Source organism: Bactrocera tryoni, chromosome 5 (assembly GCF_016617805.1).
Source record: "Bactrocera tryoni isolate S06 chromosome 5, CSIRO_BtryS06_freeze2, whole genome shotgun sequence".
Taxonomy (NCBI): domain Eukaryota; kingdom Metazoa; phylum Arthropoda; class Insecta; order Diptera; family Tephritidae; genus Bactrocera; species Bactrocera tryoni.
The window spans coordinates 69,167,320-69,188,877 of record NC_052503.1 but is presented as its reverse complement, the minus strand read 5'-3'; the positions used below and the strand labels follow the sequence as shown (position 1 = coordinate 69,188,877).

The window sequence follows — 21,558 nt, the reverse complement described above, 5'->3', positions numbered from 1 at the left end:
GTCAGTTGGCTCAGCATTACCAGCGTGTTTCTGCTGTTGAAAGTGGAATGACTTGTATAATATTGTTGAGCCTGAAGTTGAAGGAGTGACTATTCATCAAACAAAGCAACAACAAGAGTATGAGCATCAACGGCAACAACACCAACTACAAGCAACAACAACAGCATCCACTAACGAAGTGAAGTCATCAAATAAAGCTTTTGTTTGTGACTTATGCCCCTTGTTACTTGGTTTGTTGCACAGAAAAATGAACACATATTCAAGCACTTACATTACATACACATATATATAGAAATATATATATATAACTATATTATATACACCTCTACATACAGCATTAATTCAAAGAAAATGACATCGTTAGTATGCGTAACTTCGAGCTTGTTAGTTGTTCATTTTTCAATTTGTTAGTTTGACAACACATTTGACTTTTGCAAGTGCATTCGGTTATACACACACAAACATACATATATGTATTTGTGAGTGTGGAACACCACTGACAAGGATTAATGATGACTTGGTTAGAATGGTCGCAGCAAACTATACCACTCACCAATTTTCGTTTGCTGAAGCGCCACTTGAGTCTTTTCAGTTTGCATTAATTTTTGTAATATTTGTTTTTGCAAGTTTGCTGGTAGAGTTGTCACAGTTGACATTTCGCTTTTTTGACAATTGATATGTTGTGATATATTTCTGACAACGGAACTGCACTAATTATGCGATTTTTCTTCCTTTCAGTTGCTTTTCGCGCGCGTCATTGCCAATTTTCACATGCAAATTGACAGCTGTCATTGGTGCAGCCATTCACCTATGACAGCTGTCATTTTTCATTTGTCTAAAAGTCAACAAATCACAATCACTTTATGCGAATTTCGATGTGAAAGTTATATTATAGTTAGGTACAGTGGTGATTAGGGAAATTTCACAATTGAGATATTACAAAAAAATTAAACTAAAAGTGATTTTGTGGAGGTTTAATAACCTCATTTTTAAATTAGGAACATTTTATTCTAAAACTTGGGATCTTCTGGGGTATTTCTGACGATTAAGATAAAAAAGACTTCAGTACTATTATAACAACTTTCATGACAGTCAACCCATTTAGAGGTTTTTGCATCAATTTACCTATGACAACATATAATCTTCCTTCTTTAAATAGTAAAAACCGAATATTTCTGTGGTAGTCTTGAGTTACTTGAGTCAAACTCTGGAAAAATTTAAGTATTTGTGAATGAATACCATCAGGTATAGGATCATCGAGACCGGTATTTTTTATCATATCAAGAGCTTCGCAGAATTATTCATGGTAATACTATCACGATACTCAGAAGCACAATGGAAGCAATGTTGAATAGACCTGACGTATTTGGCAATACCTATGGACGTAAAAAACTCCCTGAAAAAGCCATCATTTTCGAAATGGAACTCAAGTTACTCGATCACATTTTTCTCCGCAAACACAGGTTCGTTCGAAGGACGAAAATCTTTGTAGTTCTTCAAAGCCAATATAGTTTTTGAAGGAAATATGGCGTCAAATATAATTGAACTATTGCAGATATCACTAAAAATTATCCATTCTCTTTATCGAAATGGTCACTACCATGGAAACCAGTAAGTAAACTACAATTGCAGTAAGGAAATAGATAAGAGGCATTTAGAGATAACTCTTAGTATGTTTTAATAACTAAATCGCTTCAGATGGGTTCTAAGTGGAACTGATAACAAAGCCAGAGAATACACGAAGCTTAGCCCATTTCAAACAAAGATAAACTAAACCCGTTGCTAAGGAGGACTATAAATGCTTAAAAGCACCAAAATTTAGCTCTCCAAACTTTATCAATATGGTGTACATATTTGAAGAAAAACTTAAGTGTAAATGGAAGAAATTCGATAGAAGAATTCGATGTTCCTTCGTTGTATTCTTTCTTATTTCATTTTTCGCCAGCCGAACTTTGGGAATAAGGCATAATCGTTTGGTAGCCTGCGGGAACTCCTAAAGCTGCAATGCTGACCGATAAGAGGTTTAAATTAGGTTAAATCCGATCCGATCCATCCTAGTAGAAACCACACTTGCACAGCAAATAATGCTGGTCCTGTATTGTACCTAGAACTGTTTTTAAAATAGATCGTTAAGACCCTCAAAAATTGACAAAGCGCTTTGAGCAAAACGCAAATTTGTGAAGATGGCCAATATCAGTTTCGGCTTTGTCTTCTGGTTCTCCAAGGGTATGACTGCCGAGATGTTTCAACCTCAGTCAAGGTACCTGGATGCCTGCAATTTACGTCCGACTGTATTTTTATCTTTACAGAAAGAATATCTATTGGATAATGCCCAGTTAGAACTAATCTAATTGCGGCAAATTGAACTTAATAGCAAGCATTGCAGTAGATCTCCTACGTTCTTCTCGAGGTTCCAAGGATCTCGCAGTCGCACAGGAGCTGGTCGTCGACGTACACTTGTTCAATGTACGCGAGATCCATAGGTTCAGTGCTAGGACGCAAATTGTCAACGGACATCCAACTCGTTTATACTCCGATATGAGCGAGGTGCTGGTGATATCTCTAGCAAGCTCATCGGCTTGGCAGTTGCTAGAAAGAACAGACACTCAAACGGGTCTAATAATGAAGTAGCTTGATGCTATTTCTGGTAAGGACAGACTAGACTACCTTTGTGCGTACAGTAAGCCATCACAGCGCTAGTATTGCTGCTCTGCAGTCAAAGTGAATACTCACCTCCCTGAAATAAGCTGCAATTTGCAGCAGTACCTCAACTGACACCTTAATAGCAGACACTTCTGTTCGAAGAACTCAACAGTGGTCCGGAAGCCTAAGGCTAAGATTGACGGAGAGCTCCTCTCAGAAAAATCACCCTCCTTGCTTCGACCCATTTGTGAAAAGCTTACTGCAGCTCTTTTCCAGCGACTTCTCCCCGTCCATACATTCCTCATCGGGATGTGAGTAGAAAATCAGCCACCAGGGGTGGCCTCTGTGATAGAGTGATCCAAGTTTTCAGGGTTACATTTGAAGAAGGAGAGAGTATGAGAGCTTTAATAGGAAAAATTACTAAACTACTACGGTGTAAGTACTGAAAAGAGCACTGTTTGAATAGTTTTGAATTTTTTTTACCACTTTTTAAAATTTTTACCAGCACACATGCCATTTTACTTCGCACAACTGTTTGATGGCTTATCGCAAAACGACTAAATGGTGTACAAATTCACGCCTCATGCTTCAATAGCAATGAAAGGCTGAAAATAATAGAAATAAAGCAGAAAAAGGTAAATGTAACGATTATACAATAATTTTTTTATTTTGTTTGCCATTTGTATGTTAATTTCGTATTTTCTGTTCTATTTCTTCCCGTCACTCCGTTTACCTACCACACGCCAACACATTTGTACTCCAACAGCCGATATGACAATTAAATTTAATTTATGTGCTGGCTTGGCGGCGGACATGCGTGCTCTCACCTACATATAGTATATACATACATACATATACAACCATATATATTAAATACATATATACACAACAATATATCTCAAACAATGCGCGGGCGTTACCGGCATTGGTAAAAAATAAATCTATTAAACCTGTTCAGCCTGCCATTAGGCACTTTGGTTTCGAACAGAATAATTTCATTTCAGAAATATTACTGAATTCGCCCCTTTAATTGCAGACTGGCTGGTTGCCACCGCCTGTGGCAAGTAGTACATTAAACACAGAGTTTAACAATTTGGCCGCCACATAATTTAGCATTTTTCAAAAATTCTCAAAGTAAGCACGAAACCGAGTCATCGACGAATTCTCACACAAAAATGGCATAAAAAATGTTTGTTTATTTTCTTCGACTCCCCAGTGTACAGCGTCGGTATTTGAAAAAAAAGTTACGAGCAACAAATTGAAATGACAAAACAATGCAACAAACTGTTATGCCACAACTTGTGGCGTGTGTAGAATAACAAATTGATTTCTTTGTAAGCAACTCTTTGCGAGCAATGAAAAACGACCGAGCAACTATGGTGGCATGAGGCAAAATAGCTATTGTGCGAGTGTATGAAGACGAGGAGGCATGATACTTAAATTTCAAGAGTTTAGCAGTACTTTTTTGTGAAGAAAGAAACAGTTTCGTTTATACAGCAGCGGGCATAAGAATATAATTGTTAAACAATTTGTATGGCTCTAAATTTAAGGCTCGGGTATGGTGTGTTCTACTAAAATGTATGAAAGTCCAAAGATCTAATCTTAAATTGTCGATTTTATGTTAGAACTTCCGAAAAAATTGATTTAAAAGACCGATATAGAGTTAAAAGCAGCGAGGTAGAATATGCCGAAAAAAATCGTCGACTAATGATGATATATAGTACCATGGAAACTCAGTTCCCTAATTTTAATTAAGGTTTTTTCTTCTGGAGACTTACCGAGAACATTAGAATCACAAATCACTCTTTCAGAGTGAGTTGATTATTAAATTTAAAGAGAATATATCAGGCACTTACTCTGATCTGATATAAACCAGACGAAATTATGGGTTTGCATTGCAAAAATTGCCATCGAGACCCAAACTACTAAGATAAATTACTTCGATAAATTCCCCACATAGCACCAAAGTCAAAACTAGATAACAACCTAATATATTTTAAGGATCAGACTCCATAAAAATCCCTTTAGAGAGATGGAAGAGTAGAAGGAAACATTTTGGTGGAGTAAAAGTGGCGTGACTCCGCGAAGAAAATATTCGAGAAGTCCACTATAAGACTCGTTGCAATTGAAAGCTTTACAATAATAAATCCGAATTTAAGGCATTCTGATCTGGCTCTTCTCTTTAGACCTTAACTTAGCAGTTAGTTAAGTCGACTGTTACGGACTTTTGGACCCTTTGTTCGACACGGACTTTGGTTAGGATTTTGGTAAATAGTGATGGAATTGACAACAATTAACAATTCAATTTAGAAGTTTGGAAGAAAAAACTGTTTTGAAAAAGATTTATTTTTCCCCTGATGGATGGTTCAAAAAAAGGGAAAATAGAGTGAGCTAGAAAAGATAAAGAACAGCAAGAACTACAAAATCGATGAATGAGCGATACCACCAACTGTCATAACTGTTCTACGTGAGATAATAAGAAGCATGGAAAGAATTTAAAGCAAGCGGAGAAGAATTGAAAAAAAAATGAGAAGAAAATTGGAAAACTATAAAAAGAATTACAATTGAATGCAATACAAAAACAGTACCAATGGTAGAAACCCCCAGTAATCTTCCTTAACTGCCAAAAATGCAAATCATTTTTTGTATTAATATAATTCATGCAGCTAAAAGTCGCTGCTAAGCTATAATTTTACAAATTATCTCGACACAAATCGTTTTTGAGGTGTGTCTATCAACGCTCTACTGTCTTCGCTGGCATTGTTTCGGTCACCGCTCGCCTTAAAGCAAAAAAAAAAGACGAAACGTTTGGCTTTGTTTGTTGGCTGTCAGTGGAAATTTAGTCGCATTAAAATGCTGTAAATTACAGTTTGAAGATTTTCCAAGCGGAAAGCCGTCGTCGCAACGATTTTCGAATGTGGGTAGGTGGCATTTCCGTGAATAATTATTTAGGGAGTGTTGAATTTTTAGCATAAATAGTAGCTATTAGTTGGGGAAGGTGTGTTAATTTGTTGTGGCAGTTATTATGAGATGTCAGCCGGTTGATAGGAGCGGAAGTTGTAAGCTGGATATATACATATGTTGGCCTCTATATCTCGGATTTGAGTAATGTGATACGGTCTGGGTTTTATTATTCTGTTCACACCGATAACTGAGTGTAATTAATGGGATGAGACAAAGTGTGTTAAACTACACATAAGTATTAGTTATTTGATGAATAAAAATTAAAATATAATTAAAATTCATAACAGGTTTTTCTAATTCATAACAGCCGTTGCGTGCCATTTTTCCTGTACACATTAATATTTCTCTCTAATTAAATATTATTGCTGGTATATCAAGGATCCACGAGGTTAGTGCAGCATAATATTCTAAGGACCTTTGCTTTAACAATCTTTTATCGAATTACCTGAGGTAGATAGTGTTATCCTAACATTCAGTAGATAGAAAGCAGATACATTTGTCTGGTCTAAACTATTCTTCTAACAGATATATCTTTTCCATTTCTTCAACTTAATTAACCAGTGCAGTTTTGTCGATGATTACTAAGTTTTACTTGTTCCAAAAAAATTATGTCGAATGTTTGATCGGACTTAAGAAGTGAAGCAGTGATTTCCACAAAGTGAAATTAATTTAAAAATGTAAGCTTTTTGTGTGAATCGCGACTAATTTATCTCTTTCTGCTTTTATACAGTTCCGATGCACACTACCGATTTTATCGAAGAACTCGTCTAGTTCAGATACCCCATTTTTACTCGCTTACTAGCGCTTAAAACCGCTTTATTCTCTTTTGCTTTTATCTCTAAAATAAAATTACTTCCTTGGAGAGTTGTATCCACTTCACGAGCTTCGGTTGCTAGCCGGGCCCTGTTGTATGTTTGCCTGTTTGCATTCGCTGATTCAGGCTTAGGGGAAGCGGTTTCTTCCGTGCAGACAGTTTGCTGGATTTCTTAATTTATGCTCTGCTCTTGGCCTTGGTGGCCTGTGCTCAGCCTAATGTGAGATCTTAAAGGTAGATGCCCTGTGGGGACCCCTCCTACAATGTTACTAAGTTTTTTCTTGCCCAATGGTAGATGGTGGCCTGTCTACCATCAACATTAGCCTAAAGTAACTTGTTTTTATTCCTTCTGTAGCTAGTGTTCCAAGATCCAAGGTGTTCCTCTAAGAACCATCCCTTAAAGCAATCCTCTGCTTATTGACTCCTTGCATAACTTAGCGTAGTGAGACTTAGTATAGGCGCTACGGAGAGGCTTATCTACCACTTTGCTATTCACTTGACACTTTCTGTTATGCCAAAAATTTCGGGCTGCAGGACTGAATTTTGATCCTTTAATTGTTTTGAAGCTACGTTCTCCAAGCCTTTAAGTTTTTTCCAACATTTTATAAAATAGTCTCCTCAACGAGGCTGTGAGTCTGATTTAAGCCACCAGAATATATTAATTTTTCATGATTAAGTTTTAAAAATTAAGTTTATAAATAATATACGCCAAAATACCGTTTGTAACCGTTATGTCACATTATATTTATGTAGGCAATCCATCAATTTATAATAAATGCACAACGCTCGGTGCCCACGTCTTAGTTCTTTTATATACTATATATATAATGCTATGTAAGTCTGTATGTATGTTATATTCACCATTTTTTATGCTTTTTCCCATGATTTATACATATAATACATTCTTAAATATATGCAACTTTTTACACATATACATCTACATATATGTTATAACCATACAAATGTTTTGAGGAACCAAAAAAATATATTTTGTTACATGATATAAATATTACCACCAACCGACGCCAAAAAACAGCCGCTCACACCACACACAGTGTTGCTTTTTTTCGCTGAGTTTGACAGTAAAACATATTTCAACGCCAGCGACAAAAATCTGTCAAAATAATGTAAGAAAAAACAGAAAAAGCAATGGCTGTCAGAGAATACAAATAGATAGACCCGAAGCGAATTAACATACCCACATGACTTGCATACGATTACATAATACAATATTTTAAGCTACACTTGGCTTTTGAGATCGCTAAACTGGTGTTTAGGAATTTTTTTTTAATATATTTGAGGACAGCTAAGAAATTATTGAAAAGAAATGCTTTAAGCTTCTCGGAGAGTCTAAGCTACAAAGCAGTTTCAGCAAATATTCAGACCAAGTTGTAATTTAATTTACCTAACCTTATACATATCTCAATTTATAGAAAGGGTGCACTTTATAAAGGGACACCTTTTCTACATTGGTCGGGTGCGTATTGTAAGTCCGACACTCGGCCACAGTGCGACCCCACACTGAACTGAATTTTCAGCTCTACTTGCCTTTAGGTGTAAACTGCAGCCATCGCAAATTTCCCCAAAGGGCAGATTGGAGCGAACTCCAAGAGCTAACTACTCCCCGTGGTAGATTTAAGTCTCCGGTCAGACCTTGTGACACTTTTCGCTTAAACTTCAAATGTATTTTCATTGGAAGTAATCACATTCAAAGTAGCAGTTCAAGTTGAGTATTAAAGCACTATTTCTGACAAGACTATTCTAAACTTTCAAGCCAAGCCAAATTATAGACATAGTGCATCTTAGATTTTAGTTGGCTCTTACGACAGGCATACCCTACCGAGGGTAAATTCTAACTCCGCCCACTGGGTGGAATCCACTTGAACTGTTAGAGACGCCTGTTGTGATGCCTAGAACTCCTAAATACAAGTATAAAACTAAAATACATTCCCATATCTACAAAGCGCCTTCGCCACGTTCGTAGAAAGTGTGGCAACCGAGATACTTCCGCCCTAAGCTGACGAAAGCTCGATAGTGGAGGAGAAAGTTTAAAAGCGTAGCCACATCATCTTCATCCCTGCAACATTGACAAGTTGAGACAGTCTCCAGTTAGGACACCTATCATTACGGCCGTGTGAAACTTGTTAAGAGCTAGTAGTTCCGTGGACCATTTATGTTCTACTCCGAGCCAGAAGGCCTTACAAGTCCTGGTTTACCTAAGGGTTGTGAACACTGCAGAGAGGTTAGAATTGATTAAGTCTGATTAGATTTTGACTTTAGTGGTCTCCACTTCAAAATATCAAATACCAGGAATGACTGAGATCTCGCAAACCAGTACTCATTTCATTGGTGTCATAACGTTATACAGTTAATTTCTAAAAGTTTGGAACAGATTACCGAAGAGCGAAGAAGAATAGTACAAAGAGCTTGGAGGAACGAAAAAAAGTTCGAGATAACGACAAGGAGTATAAAAACTTGTTATTCTTCAGCAATTAAAGGCTTCTCATAAGTAAGATATTGAGTCCTTCCTTTGAAATACGGATACTTGTATATCGAAGCATGTCTTCACTCAAACGAAATTGAATATTTATCCAAATTTAACAAATCAAAAGACCCAGCAAAGTTGTTGCCATACCCACACATTTTGTGAATGTACAAAGCAATTCATTGCTGGCATGCTGTTGACATTTGTACAGATTGCAGCTGCTGCGCAGATTTGCCTTTAGCTCAAGTTATTGAAAAAGCGAGACGTTGACAGGTAATATATCACACGAAGAATGTTTTTTATTTTGTACACGAGTATTTGCAATATGCCGGTGTTTACAACTTTCCGACATCGCTCGCCTGTCTCACTTAAGCGTTGGCATTTCTTTTGCCATGTTTACTTGGCGCCATATTGCTTCCGTTGCCTGCTTCTTTTCCTTCTGCGAAACTGATATTGTCGGTGCACTGCCAGCTGGCAGGTAAAGAGAGCTTCTAGACGAGTGATGTACGGTACTCTAATATCTATATGCCAACTAGTGCACATACTCTTACCTTCTACGACTTCGCCAACAAGCAGCGAGTTCTGGTTGCACAATGATTTATGGTTTCTCACTAAACTACGAATCTTTCACCCGTATACCAGGCTTCTTGGCACGCGAAATCAATCATAATTTGCACTAATAACTAAATTAGTTTACGCCGTTTACTCATGCTAAGTACTTCTACTAAACTTGTTGATTTTACACTTACCGTAAATAGACAACTTGCCACACAGACAGCCGCCCACGAGCCAACCCAGTAGCGGAGTACAGTGCGTTCTTTTTCCGGGAAGAACATGGCATGACACGGTGCGCCACAGTCGCGTAATTCCTGTAAAAGAGAAAAAATTAAGTAGAAATCAATATTAGAATATTTATTTGGGTGTACAAGGTCCTCAAGAATAAAAAAATAACTTATAAAAAGGTATGTCGCAACCTCTAAACCTCTTACGGCAGTTACACTTTGAGTAAGTACCTAGAGTCCACTTATAGAGCGAGTGCCTTGCTTAGGTTTTGAAAGAAGTGTGCTTATATTCTTATCTCTAAAAGACGTAAGACTTTTTGTTCATAAATGCCAACGGTCCTTCCCAAATTGAACAGTCTGAAGAAACACAGTAAACAAAAAAATAGTTTAAAATTTTATTTTATGTTCAGATTGTATCGAATACAGAAGAAGTCACAAGAGTTATTTGACGTCGAGGGTCAAATTTGCTCCCTTGATCTCGCTAAGGAATTGAAACTCCGATTTACTGAAGCTTTTCAGAGAGTAACCAGTGCAAAAACTAAGGCTGAGGTAATAGACATTGTCATCTTCCATTAACCTGAGCTCTGTTTTCATCATTTTTGAGAGCTACAACTTTTTCTGAGCTTTGGTCTCAGACATCTCGGTTATATGCAGTTTCCTTCCAATTTTGTATGCCAAGCGTGTTTATGTCTTCATCAAGTTTGTCAATACATCTTGACCGCGGTCTTCTCTTGCTTTAATGCCATGGTCTCTATAATTTTCTTCTGCGTTCTCTTGTTGTCCATTCTCGTTGCATGACAGAGCCAACTTAGTCATTGTGTTTTGATAGAGTGTATAACAATTTAGATCTATTATTAGAGAAATTTTAAGGAATCATATCTGAATGAAAGTTTAGAGCGATATTCAACTTAGAGAAGATATTGATTGATTATCTATTCACCAGAATCCAACACTGTTCCACTTTACACTGTTAGTAAAGAGGAACTGGTTGCAAATGGATAAACTGATCTCGCGATCTCGGGACAGGGACAAATAGGGTTTTTTTGGAACAGGTAGATAAGGATACGCTGTTTCAGGTTCCGAACATAACTAGAAAAATGAATTATAGGACAATACGTTGCAAAAATATTAACCGATAATCCTTGGGCGAGAAGTTATGAATCCCTTTGGAATCGGCTGGTTTGGGAAGGTAAGCAAAACAAGAAAGTACGATGGAGTGAACTGAAATGAAACAGCTCACATTTGAATTGATGGAACTTAAGTATCCGAATTTCCACAGAGCTCTAGGATATGCGCTGAGAATAAATACAAGTAAGAAGTATGTGGACCAAATATGTTTTGGAACACTAGCAGCTCAGCACATTCCACAAAGGCAGTGGAGATAATTGAAGCTAGAGGTAAATCAAAAACATTGTAGCGATCGTCACAAGATTCCTATTCTTCTTCATTCAGAAAATTTATAAAGTGAATTCGGTGGAATCCAAAACATGAATGGAGGATGATGAGACGCTGGAACATTACTTTTGCATATGCGTAGCACTCAAGCAGTTGAGACAGGATATCTCCCACGTCTCCCTACGTTCTAACTTAAGAGGCATTGAGCAGCTGGGGTGGAAAAATATCAGGTATTTTACTAAATCCACAAAGTTGCTGGATAACACTTAATTGGTTACCGTTCGAAAGACCAAAAGATGGCGCTGGAGTCTGACGCTCCAAAGCCTTCCTTTTCAGTCAAGCATGTGGACCAAAATGACATCGGAAAATTCAGAAAGTCACTACATTCCTATTATAACGCGTTCACACTTCACACGTTCGCATAATCCCAGTAAATTTGTTGCTCTTTTGCATTAATACGATTTTATTTTACGTAAAATAGTTGCGAATATTCGATTTGTATGATGGTCCATTGCCAAACGCCAAATGAGTCCATTATTTATTGAACCCTCTTACCTGCTTTCCACCCTCAGTCCTAAAGTATGAACATCAATTGCATGGATAACAACCACCACCCCGCAGTTCGTGTACGCCGCAGGGAGCCCATTTCAGTTACAGGTCCTTAATCCAATCCCATTTTATTGCAGAAATCTTTAAAATATATTTATGGAGTTTAACTGCAGCTTTTTTAATATGCCATCAAATAGATTTAATATCAAACAAGCAAAAAATTTTAACAGCACCATGGGATGCAAGCGAATTGCTGGCGCTAAGGAGGCAAGTCGCTTTAAAGGAGAAGGGACAGCAAGATTGCCAGAAGATGAGCTCATTAAAAATTCAAAATTCATCGACGAGCAGCGACTTGAAAACGGAACATACACAAACAAGTGAGAAAACTTTGTTGCAACAAGCGACGGCCGGAGTGGCGGTTGGGCGGCAAAGTGAACTGGTAGAACAAGAGAAAAGCGGAATGGAATGATTGGTATAACCTACTCCCCTGGAGTGTGATTTAGAGTTAAATTAAGCATAGTTAAATATTAAAGATGGCAGCGCGTGAGCCCCTAAAGAACTAGAGTAGGCGTAGTGTAGCTGAGCTGAGCTGAGCACACCAAGCAGACGGGCGGACAGAAGTAAATTATAGCAGCAGTTATGTGCCCGCAGGCCATGCGGTTCTAAGCAGCTGCTCAAGCACGCAATTGCCACACGAGCACAACGAAGTTAAAGCGCAGTTCACGTGATGCGAAAGAAATATGCTCGTTATATACATATATATGTACTCAAGTATAGCATAACCTCAGGCGCTAAACCAATAGATGTTGAGTGAAATATGCATTTAATGCGCAGGGATTCTGGGAGTGAGTATAAGTACTTTGTGTTTTCTTATCATTAACATTATTTGTTATATTTTGCTTTTATTGCAATCTATCTTCCTGCTCTTAGGAGACCAAAAGTCGAGCGAGTGGTCGGCAACTTGAAGTGCGATTTTTGTGGCGCATAATTTATACGCAATTCAACGTTCATCTGCAACATTGTTTTGCGATTCAGAAAAAAATAAAATAACATAAAGAAAAGGTGGAAAAAAGTACTTAGCAAAAGATAGCAATGAAGAGCAGCAACAAAATGGGGCTCCAGCGGCACAATAACCTCTCTAAGCAGCCGAATGGTGGCAGTGTTGGTCGACACAAACGCGCTTAAGCTCTTACGCGCAAAGGTATTGTTCCGCACAATGCGAGCCTGTGCCTTTGTGGCACGCGGTTATATACTGCCGCCACTTCTGCTGCTTCGCTGCCATTCCCCGGGGGACTTAAAAAATGTAGAAACGTGTCCATTGACGGTGTTATGCCAAAATGAATGAGAATGCACAATGAATGTGGCGTAATGAGTGCGTTGCATGTGGCAAGCTAACCAAAAAAACAAAAACAACAAGCGGTAGAATGGCATGAAAGGCGGATGATTCAGCGGAGTTGCGAAGTAAATTGCGTAGCATAGCGCTGTTGCCAATTTTCGGCTGTTAGAAGCGGCATATTTGAAAGTTAATATTATTTCTATCTTCAGACTGAATAAAATATGGAATAATTCGAAAATTGTTGATCAAAAGAGACCAAACTACCAAGAATATTCATGGAGTTTGACAAAGCAGAAGTTATGAGACAAAAGTTTCTCAAGACACTTCAGGAAACCTCGAAGAAAGTTTCACAAAAAACTAGTACTTTGCTTAAAAATTGGTTAAGGCACTAGAGTTCAATGACATGAATTCAAATCTTACTTAAAGTTTTAGCGTAACTATATTTTTATATTTTTTTCCATGAAAAGGTCTCTGAAGTTAATTTTTAATCAAACAGTCTTGCCGAGGTTGTACAATATTTAGTTAGGAATTAATACTTAGAATCAGCTTCGTATGTTCCGAAGGATCTGTATAAAGATAACTCTGATTGACGTATGTAATGAATCATTTGGAAGCTAGAGTTGAGGTAGACCATGGTTGTGACATAAAATACGTGAGGATCGTTCAAATGTTGGATAGTTAGACCAACTGAACCATAACTGTAATAAATATCAAGCCTGGAAACGAGAATCAGTCGAAGAAGTAGATCGTCTTTTAATTCCATTCTTCGAGAGACCAGCAGAGTGATGACAGCCAAAAGATTACAAGTTTTTCTTTTTATCTGATGGAATGAGGTGTTTGATGGAGCTTACTGGATGTCTAGTTCTAAAGGAGAAATCGATAATATTTAGCTGAAATTATGTAATACTGTAGAGCTTCTTTAAACGCTATCCTTTAGAGAGTAGCAGTGAGAGCAGAAACGACTTGGAACATAAGGTCATAAGGTAAAAAAATTAAAAAGGGTATAGAATTTTTTAATACTTTCTTCCAAGTGGGCTCGGCTAGCATGATTCAAGATAATTTCTATCCAAAATCACTCCCGATTGATCCAAGTTAATTTCTATCCAAAATCACTACAGATTTCGTAGGAATACTGCATATGCTTGCTCACTTTTCATCTATCTAAATAACCATATATGACCGTCAAGAAAACTTACGAACTTAGATCATCTGGCATATTCTCTTCGTCAATATCTTTACAAGCACACATCTATAAATATTTCCAAAGCTTTGCTTCCATATGTGCGCTCAAGAATATATGCGTTTATTGTACACCCCCTCTGGCCACCTATAAAGAATTATGTACAGGCGAACGCATCCATAACAGAATGCCAGTCATCACTGATGCCATAACGACCTGAAGGCCATCAACATTAAAACGTCAAGAGCGACCAAACAATAACAACTGCACTAACCATAAATATCGAGACTACAACAATAAGATAGTAACATGCATGCAACATTGCCAACAACAAAAAGGAAAACATAGCAAGAATATTCAAGGGAAATCTTTGATTGCTTGAAAACACCCGCTGGCGTTAAACTATCAAACCAGCCGAGGAACCAAAGGAACAAAACGGCAAAGGCAGGCTGGTTGGCCGGTGGGATTGCTGACTGGAGCTCTTTGGATAGCTGGCTGAAGCTCGTTGGTGCCGGCTTGGGAAAGCAGACGGTGCATAAGCTCGTTGTTGTCTAAGCTATTACCGAGCCGTTGTTGGTACTCAACCGGGCATTTAAGCAGATTTTAATTTATTGTAGATAAAAGTGCTGTCTGCTGTACTGCAGCCGCCAGCTGTAGATTGTTTGGCCAACACGCATACGCAGTAGAAGGCAGGCAGGCAAGAGTAGCACCCACTAATATGAGCTGCAGCAATGTATTGTGTGGCACACACAGTTTCAGTCTTATTTTTCGAACGAATTTCGGCCGCTGGCACGCTGGATGCTTTGTTGCTTGCTGCTGAAGTGCAGAGCCAGTACTCACATGAAGTGGGGCGGAATTCGTTGAATGTTCGAGTGGACTCGGTAAGAGTAGTGTGTGGAGCAGGTAGTTAGAGCTCAACCATTGCAGCTCGATGAGGTCATTGATGGTGGGCAGGGAATGCCTGGCAGCAGATAGTCAGATACTAGAGATAGCTTGCATGGATTGGAAGTTTGAATGGATGGTTGGTTGGATGAGTGGTTGAAGGAATGAGCTCGCTACAATGTAAAGCATTTAACTCAATGGCTCAAATACAAACAGTTTAAAAGTAGTGGTAGTTCACGAGTGCAGTAAGCGGTGGTTCGTTGAACAAAAAGAACCGAGGGACGCTGTGTTTTGCTCATAAATGTGTCTATTTTGTTGGCTGCTGGTATACAAACGCACACATGCAACACTGTCCAGCAAATGTCGAAAATTACGGTCGCATGACCAACACATGCCATACAACAAATGCCAAAGTCAGGGGTTGAAATGCTTGTCTATGCACAAACATACATGGGATGTCTAACACTTTCCTCGGCAATTCCATTGAGTCCAGCCACACTTGTTGTGCTTAGATAATTCTGTTGATATTTGCTGCTGGCTATGCAGTCAGTCTTCATATGTGTGTTGGAAAGTAATTTCAATGCGGATATGCGTTGGTCAGCTGTCTCGACTTACCCGAGGGCAAACTAACTCACTCGGTGGTTGAAAGTTGAAGTCGAAACGAAATTGTTGGATAATTTACGTGCTGCTTGCGGCTTGGTGGTGATTCTTATTATAGGTCTTTGTTGGAGAGGTCTCACATATGTGCATCCTCGTATATATGTATGAGCAAATGTACAAATTTACTACTTCCGAAAAGAAAAGCATTCCTGCTGTGTCTTATTTGTATTTCAATGTCACTGGCCACCCTAATTTGACCTTCTCGTGGCAAAGTATTGTGAACCAGCATGTGATGAGCTAAGCCGGCCGAGGAGTGTAGAGGTTAAGGTGATAGTTTTGCAACATCTTTGGTGAATACTGCGGGGGAAATGAGGATTTAATTTATAGGCTACGTGCCAAAGTTGAGTGTTACTGGAAGATAAAGAAGGCTAAGGTAGCGTATACGATTATCAGTGTATTGCCACAATTTTATAGATACAAATTGACGGTCAGACAAACGGAGTTGGCTAAATCTACTGATCTCGGGACGCCAAACATTTATTTACAAATATTTTATAGGATCTCCGACTTTTCCTTTTAGGTAGCAAACTTAACAGAGAATATAGAGGTTATAAAAGTGTTAACTAAGGCTTTAAGACTCAAAGAAAAGACTTGCTCTGGAAAACTTCCATTGAAGAAGACTTTTTCAGTAAAAAGTTTGATTTTCGAAAACACGTTTTCAAATGGATAAAATATATATTTTAAGAGTGTCGATAGACTGAAAAAGGTTTCCGGCGATCAACAAAGGGCGTAGAACTATTTCAAAAAGCCATAATTTCTCCCAAAAGAACACTTAAAATGTACCGGCTTTTTTAATAAGAGCGCTTTTGCGTGGCCAGCACGGGCGACTAATTGACAGCGCCATTTCGTGAGATAAAACTTTCACAAATCTTGGTTTTCAATAAATCGATTGTAACATTCACTGTGTGGCGCCGTCCGGTTGGAACCACATATCATTGGTGAAGCGGTAGCGGTTCACATTCACAGTAACATGCCGGTCTTGATCATCAAGGAAGAAGTACGGTATATAAAACCAAAATACAAGCCTTAGTCAGAAACGTTTTCCGGCATTAAGGATAGGAGCGTTCTGATCTCAAAAAGGAAGCAAAGAATAAATTTACGAAGCGTAAGGGTAAGTTCAAACGTGTATATATTAGGGCATATAGGCTTCGCAATCTTTTGCTGTGTGAAACTATTTTTTTCGGTCCAATTCGTAGTTTCAGTAAAGTTTCTTATTGGAACCGATTTTATAGCGATTGGTCAGTACGTCGAAAATTCGGAACTGAGCACCCTTTGGGCTCATACTAAGCAAAACATAAGTTCTATGAAGTTCAAACAATCCGGAAAGAAATCTACAGTTCGTTGTCTTCTGCCGTGTTCGGCTATTTTGTCGATCCAATTCGTAGTTTCAGTAAAGTTTCGTTCTTATTAGAACCGGTCCCATAGCGAGCCGTCTTACGTCGCAAAAGCAACGGAAACTGATTAAAACCAAACCAAAGCCTTTTCTAAAAAAAACCTCTAAAAAATGGAAGCACAATACGATCCTGAGTCAGAAGTGAGAACCCACTGACCTCAAAACAAGCTAAGCATAAGTTCCTTGAAGTTCAAATAATTCGAAAACTAATATAGGGAATCGCGAAGCTTCCGCTTTTTGCAGTTAATTATTTGGTTCACTTCATGGTTTTAGAAAGTTGCGTTCGTATTGGAATCGGATTGGTCAGTACATCATTAATTTTGAAAACAAAAAAAGTAGTGCTGCACCTCACTTGGGACAGTAGTGATCTTTTACGTATATGATCACATGAAATCTCTGTTCGAGATCCCTATTGTTTGTAGTTATTTTCCGTCTTTCTTTAATGGAAGTCAGTCGGATATTGGACTTCACTACTTTTATATGAGTCTGAAAATTACTATTAAAATGTTTGGCTCATGCATTTTGTATGATCCATGGGATCCATTCGACTTATTCAGGTTTGAAGAATTGTTAAGGTCATAAGTCACCAGGAAGAACAATTACAAGCAAGTTTCAGAGACTCCCTCCTACGAATCCAAAAAACTTTTTTGTCACAACTCAAAAACTCAGCATAAACCCTGAAAATTTTGAGAAACCATTCCTCTAACCGCTCAATTTTTGCTGTCTAGGCCACGTGGCAATTAAATATGCTAATGAAAGCCACTTTTGACACTGACACAAAGTTATTTAGAACACGAAAAGGGTTGACCCTTCATTAGCAAATTAGGCGTTGCGGTAATATCCCTAAAAAATTATGTGCCCTTAACAAACAAAACAACAATGTAGGCACGAAAAGCTACAAAAAGTAACAGCGTCTTTATTTTCATAAATAATGAGAAATCTGCCAGTTGAGCAAAGGTCGGAAAAGGTCAACATGTTAGGGAATATTCTTCACCACAAAGCAGGAGGCATCGAGTATAGAAAGGACAAAGGGTCAAAACAGCGAACGCAGGAAGAAGCGTGCAACTAAATGGACATAAATAATCAGTAGAAAAGAAAGGATACGAATGAGTAGAATTCAAATGAGCACCGGAAAGTCAAACAAAAGCAAAGAATTGCTGGCATTTATTAAAAATTTAGGGAGAATTTTCATATTTATGAAGGAGATCAGTTATAATGTAAATTATGAAGCATTATGATTTTGCCACAAAGCCATGCAACAAGTGGATTTAAATATGTATGAGACGTGCGCAACGAATGGCCGACGCACAGGAAAGAATAAATTTATTTTTTTGTGCTAAGAGAGAGAGAGTGAGTTTGAGAAGGGCAACACTTATTATTTCGATTTGCTTTGTGTGCGGAAAAAAGGCGGCGCAAATAATTACACTTGTCGACACTTGATTAAAGCGGCATCCCTGGCATTTAGGTGTTTCGTGTGCGCCAACGTTTCGTGTCTTCGATTGTGCGGTATTTGCGCAACGTCTACTCGGATACACAATTTCGCCCTTCCGTCATTATGCCTTTTCATGCATTATTATATCTTGTTGCCTTTACCCGCTTTCTTAATTTATTTGCTGCTTATTGTGTTCTGTACTGGGCTTACGGCTCTTCTGGCTGACCGCATGAGTGTCTACAAATATATACAATATAATATATATAAATCTGCTGGCCACCACATAATTGCAGTGCCGCAAAATGTGGCAAAATACCAATACATACGGCTAAAGTATTTCCAATTTAGCCCAAAGCGACAACTTGCGTCCCGCTGGAAAGGATAGCGTAACGTTTTTAAAGTTACCTTTCTTCGCACTGTGAACCGCAATGTCAGCAAATGGGAAACATTGACAGGAAATGGCAGTTCGTCTGTAATTTGCGGTTGCCTATATACTAAAATACAATAGCAAGGATAATATGAAATGTGTGCTTAGCGGTTGGGCAGGCGTTTTCGGTAAAGGAATGAAGGTTAAAACTTAAATGGAAGAGAGTTCGAAAGATTTTGCTGTTGGAAATTTAATAAAAAGCAGCTGCAAGTGCGGTTAAGTGTAAAGGCACATGTGCACTCAAAGTAATTGGTTGGGAAAAATAAATGCGGTCCTATTTACGTCTGGTATGCTGGTATTAACAGCAGTCAAATAAAGAGGGAAGACATTTGAGAACTTTAAAGAGTGCCTTGTTTTTATTTAATACTACAAAAATATACTGGATTTACCTATTCCTACTTTGTCAGTGCAAATAGACCCTTACCTCAGTTCCACAATATCTCTAGCCAAACTCTCTGGACTCGTATCAACATCTACAGTCCCAAATGCACTTTATTGATGAATTATAAATGCATGTATCTAATCCAGTAGGAATGAGAGCAAAGCGATTGAGTAAAAAGACCAAGCTTTGGAGCCTCGGAATGGGGAAGCGTATGAAAATGAGATATGTTACAAGAAAAGAGCCAACATTACGGAAACATTAATAATTTTTTAGATTTCTTTCAAGCAGACTGAAAACTTTTAAACTTTTACAAGGGTAAGGTGTCCCTTATGCTTGGCGACTGAGTTGAAGACCGAGCTTTTGTATCCTGAACTGGCAAAACAAATAAAAAAGTAAGATATGAGATGATAAGAGGAAAAAATATTAAAAGTCCAACAATTTTTCCGAGAAGACTGAGCAGTTTAGGGCTTCATATCAATAAAAATATGAGATAATAAGAGACAAAACTAATAAATGTCGAGGCTTCATATCAACAAGGTGGACTTAATGCCTACTAAAATTATGCAACACTTTACATCTTTGAGACTAATAAGATTTCAGACTAAATAATATGGATTTGTAGTGCAAAATATGAAGAAATGATAGAGTAAAAGTCTTAAAACTCACATAAGCCTGATGAGAATTGGAGATCTAATTGGCCCGCGAACGAAATTTTATAACAGGGCTACATATACACAGAGACAATGTAAGAAATATAGTATTGCAATGAGTTTAAAAGGAAACTGCTGCAGAGAGAGTGTTCTTGCTGGATGCGCCATGGTCGAGAGTTCCTAGGGTGGGTAAAAACGGAGCTTTTAGGTAGTTAAAACCAAATTACACTGGATACGCCATAGTCGAGTATTTTATACTCTCAGCGAGATATGATGCTTATAATATCAAGTAGGAAACGTGAGAGACTCTATAAAATATGTATATATGTGACCTGGTCTACGAAAAGGGGGCTAACGTGCGAAAACTAGTTTTCTGGGAAAAGCTGTTAAAAATAATCGTCAGTTTCTCGTTATCTCATTAATTGTTCTCCTTTTTTTGACACCTAAGACCATAGACCAGGTCACATACATATAGTAAATTATCAAAGTGCCAAGCAGAGTCGATGAAGCCGTGCCCATCTCTTTGACCGTGTAAACACAGACTAATTTTTGAGATATCGCTCTGAAATTATGCACACGTCCGTTTCTTGCCAAGAAGCTGCTCATTTCTCGGAACCGCCCATATCCGACCACTATAGCATATAGCTGCCATACAAACTGAATGATCAAATTCAGGTCTCTGTATGGAAAACCTTTTTATTTGACGAGCTATCTTTACGAAATTTGGCTCGATTATTGTTTAGGGCAACGTTACTATGCGTAAAGAAATTGTTCAGATCAAATCACTATACTGGAAGTATATGGCCGCCATACAAACCGAATGATCAAACTAAAGTCCCTGTATGGAAAACTATTTTTTTTGACCAGCTATCTTTATGAAATTCGGAATGGATTATTTTTTGAAGCAATGGTACAATATCCGAGGAAATCTTTCAGATCATACTACTATAGCATATAGCTGCTATACAAATTGACCAATCGAAATCAAGTCTTTATTTATATGGAGAATTCTTTCATTGGACGAGACATCAAGTTCGACTATTGAATCTTAAGTATTTGTTAAGTGTATTCTAGCTTCGGCGCAAGCAAAGCTAAATTTTTATTTTTGTTTTAACTCAAAAGGTCCTGTTTTACTCCAATATAAGTCTCTTTCTTTTTTTGCCGCACTATTTGTCATTCCACAGTGTTGATTATTTTTTCCATTTTTCGCCTCATTGCCACTTTGGCACCCCACCTCTTTGTCATTAAAATTCAATTTCCATCATTCATAGCTTACAAAGCAGCACATTAAGCGCACAGCAGGAGAGTAAAGTGTGCTCGGCTCCTTCGTAGCGCGCAAAAATATTTCAATTTACTTAATGCAAAAAGAAGTGTTAGAAGAACAAGCGTGAGTATTAGAAGAAATTTATAAAATGTTGTGTCATATTTTAAATGAGAAGCAAAATCATGATATACAAAGGGAGTTCCCTCAAGAAATTGCGAGGGACATATGTACAAGCGCTTTGAAGACAGCCTCGCTGACGATAATGGGTAGAAGAAAGAGCTAATATATTAAAGAAATGTAAAATTATTGCTATGGAAAAA

The 21,558-nt window shown here is 38.0% G+C and overlaps 1 protein-coding gene across 1 annotated transcript in view; it reads right to left on the bottom strand.

The window, feature by feature from the left end:
- The window catches only part of LOC120778286 (frizzled), a 206,863-nt gene that overhangs the window by 131,602 nt on the left and 53,703 nt on the right, over positions 1 to 21,558 (bottom strand). Inside the window, exon 2 of the mRNA XM_040110073.1 lies at positions 9,656 to 9,775. Coding sequence (XP_039966007.1) covers positions 9,656 to 9,775 — 120 coding nt within the window. The remainder of the gene's footprint in view (positions 1 to 9,655; positions 9,776 to 21,558) is intronic.